This window comes from Octopus bimaculoides, chromosome 19, assembly GCF_001194135.2.
Source record: "Octopus bimaculoides isolate UCB-OBI-ISO-001 chromosome 19, ASM119413v2, whole genome shotgun sequence".
NCBI classification, from domain to species: Eukaryota; Metazoa; Mollusca; class Cephalopoda; order Octopoda; family Octopodidae; genus Octopus; species Octopus bimaculoides.
The window spans coordinates 3,371,418-3,373,938 of NC_068999.1; the positions used below are offsets into that span (position 1 = coordinate 3,371,418).

The 2,521-nt window shown below is 37.4% G+C and overlaps 1 protein-coding gene across 1 annotated transcript in view; it reads left to right on the plus strand.

The window, feature by feature from the left end:
* The window catches only part of LOC106880262 (dedicator of cytokinesis protein 9), a 117,622-nt gene that overhangs the window by 97,500 nt on the left and 17,601 nt on the right, over positions 1–2,521 (plus strand). Inside the window, exons 31-33 of the mRNA XM_052974882.1 lie at positions 99–225; positions 1,222–1,358; positions 1,556–1,622. Of these exons, the coding sequence (XP_052830842.1) occupies positions 99–225; positions 1,222–1,358; positions 1,556–1,622 (331 nt within the window). The remainder of the gene's footprint in view (positions 1–98; positions 226–1,221; positions 1,359–1,555; positions 1,623–2,521) is intronic.

Genomic DNA, 2,521 nt, shown 5'->3' on the forward strand with positions numbered 1-2,521 from the left:
ACCACCACCACCACCACCACATCCAACCTTTCTCATTTCATTCCAAACATTGTCACTCTGCTGCTTCTGTGACCCTTAATTATCTTCTCTTCCGCCAGCTCCACCCCAGTCCATGAGTAACTTGAATCTTGGAGAGCCTGAACAACTAGAATTACTTGCTCTACAACAATCCAATTTGGTTATCCAGGCAACTAGAGCAAACAGTTCTTCAAACTCTCATTTAAGGTAATTATCTTCACACTGTTCACTGCAAATATATTTTATATTGCTCATTGGTCACAAACAAACAATCAGATATTTTACATTTCTGGACTATTAACATTATTATTATTATTATTATTATTATTATTATTGAGTGAGAGAGCAGTGCATGCCATCAAAGTGACACTGGGGTAAAATATACGAAGCCCCGTATACCCATCATGACTACCCGTCTGATAAGGGTACACCAGGCACATGCATCACAACCACATGTGCGCGACATGGTGACTTCATATCAAGATAAACAGTGCATGACCTTGCAGGTGGGGCCCAGTTAGAATTTTCTTCTGGTCGAGTAGCCCATCCTGCTCAAATGGTCCCTGAATAAGGGTTGTTTAAGGATGTTGAATGAAACCCAATGTTCCAGAGGTGAATTATCCAAACCCCAAACACATGGCTATGATGCTCTCCCACTACTTCTGCTCATGATTAGAGATGCACATATTGTCAGCCACCAAGGGACATGCTCAAATGGTTAAGGTCAAGCAATTGACACGCAAATCAGTGGTATTGAGCAGAATATTTGCTGTAGCCCATCTTTTTATACCAAGACAAAACAATGTACATGATAACATTTCCAATCAGTTAAGATCAGAAGCCATGAGAGCCACTGCCTGGTACTGCATCCGGGCATTTATTATTATTATTATAAGAATGGCAAACATAGGTTTTACTTTTATTTTATATTTTGAAATCTGAAAAGCATCAAACATCCTCTCCTCACCTCTCCTCACCTCTCTTGTGCAAATCCTTCAATTTCTTCTATGATAAGAGCTTCTCAATATTTCTTTATTAGTTACCCACCTGGATATTCTGAACTTTGACATTTATCAAGAAGTCTGTTATGTTCTGTAAGGGTTTTATCCTTATTTTTTCTCTCTCTCTCTCTCTCTCTCTCTCTCTCTCTCTCTCTCTCTCTCTCTCTCTCTCTCTTTATAATGCTTCACTTTTTATTTGCAGAACTCAGTCGGTGGGTGGTCCAGTTCAAACTGCTCCGTTCCAAACCACAATGTACAATCGCTACGATAAATTAGATACCACAGAAGTTAAGGACTTGCTGATATGTTTTCTACATATTTTGAAATATCTACCAGAAGGTAAGAATTCTCTTTGAAAACCCTTAACAATTTCTCACTGTTGTTTCCATAATTCCTAAATCTAAACAACCATTTGTCTCACCGAGAAATGACATTTCCAATATTTTCATATATAACAACTGCCTAGATTCCAAAGTAGAATATTTATCATGTCATTCCTTAATCTTGTGTTCTAACCAAGAATTCTTTTATTCCAGATATCCTATTAGGATGGTTCAATAATTCTTCAGAATTCAATGTACTTGATTTATTTTCTCTTTTAGAGTAAGTAAATATTTCTCTTATTTCTTTCAAATTTGTTTTCATTTTTAAAAAAGATATTATTCTGAATTCATGAATATGCTGACATTTTCAAGTGGAATTATTATCAAGTACATATATATTCTTCCTGTATAACAGCCTTCTCTCTTTTTTTCTTAAATTCCCATCTTCTTCCGGTTCCCTTCTCCTTCTCATCCATTCTGGCCTGTCTTAAGCCTTGCTCTCCACCGTTCTCTCAATCCCTCTCAGCAAATGTACTCACCCTAAACTATTGAGTACTTCCAGCCCTATCCTCCTTCTCATTCAACTGCACCCTTCTGTCTTTTCTGCTGTCCTTGCTCTCCCTCCCATTCAACTGTCCCCTTCTGTCCTTCAAACAAGAGCACCTAATAATTGGTGTGGCAGTGCCAAGAGATCAACATATTAGCATGAAAGAAAGAGAAAAGATTGACAAATATGGAGACCTGAGAATTGAGATTGCCAAAGTGTGGCAGTTACGAGAATCAAACATAAAGGTTGTTCCTATTGTCATCGGAGTATTGGGTTCAATACCACCCAGGCTGAAGAAACATCTGGAAACCTTAGAAATACCCTACAATCTAGATGTATTGCAAAAGTCGGCATTACGAAGTATTGTTTGTCTGAGGTCCTTGTTGTGACTTGACAAACAGTACAAACCCCCAGTAGACACAATATCTTCAATCTCAACAACCTCACAATATTGTATACTGTGCAATGTCTATAATAATAATAATAATAATAATGTACTATGAATAAAATGTCAAGTGTTTTGGTGTGTGACATTTGGTCCACCCTGTATATGTATGTGTGTGTGTGTGTGTGTGTGTGTGTGTGTGTGTGTGTGTGTGTGTGTGTGTGTGTATATATATATATATATATAT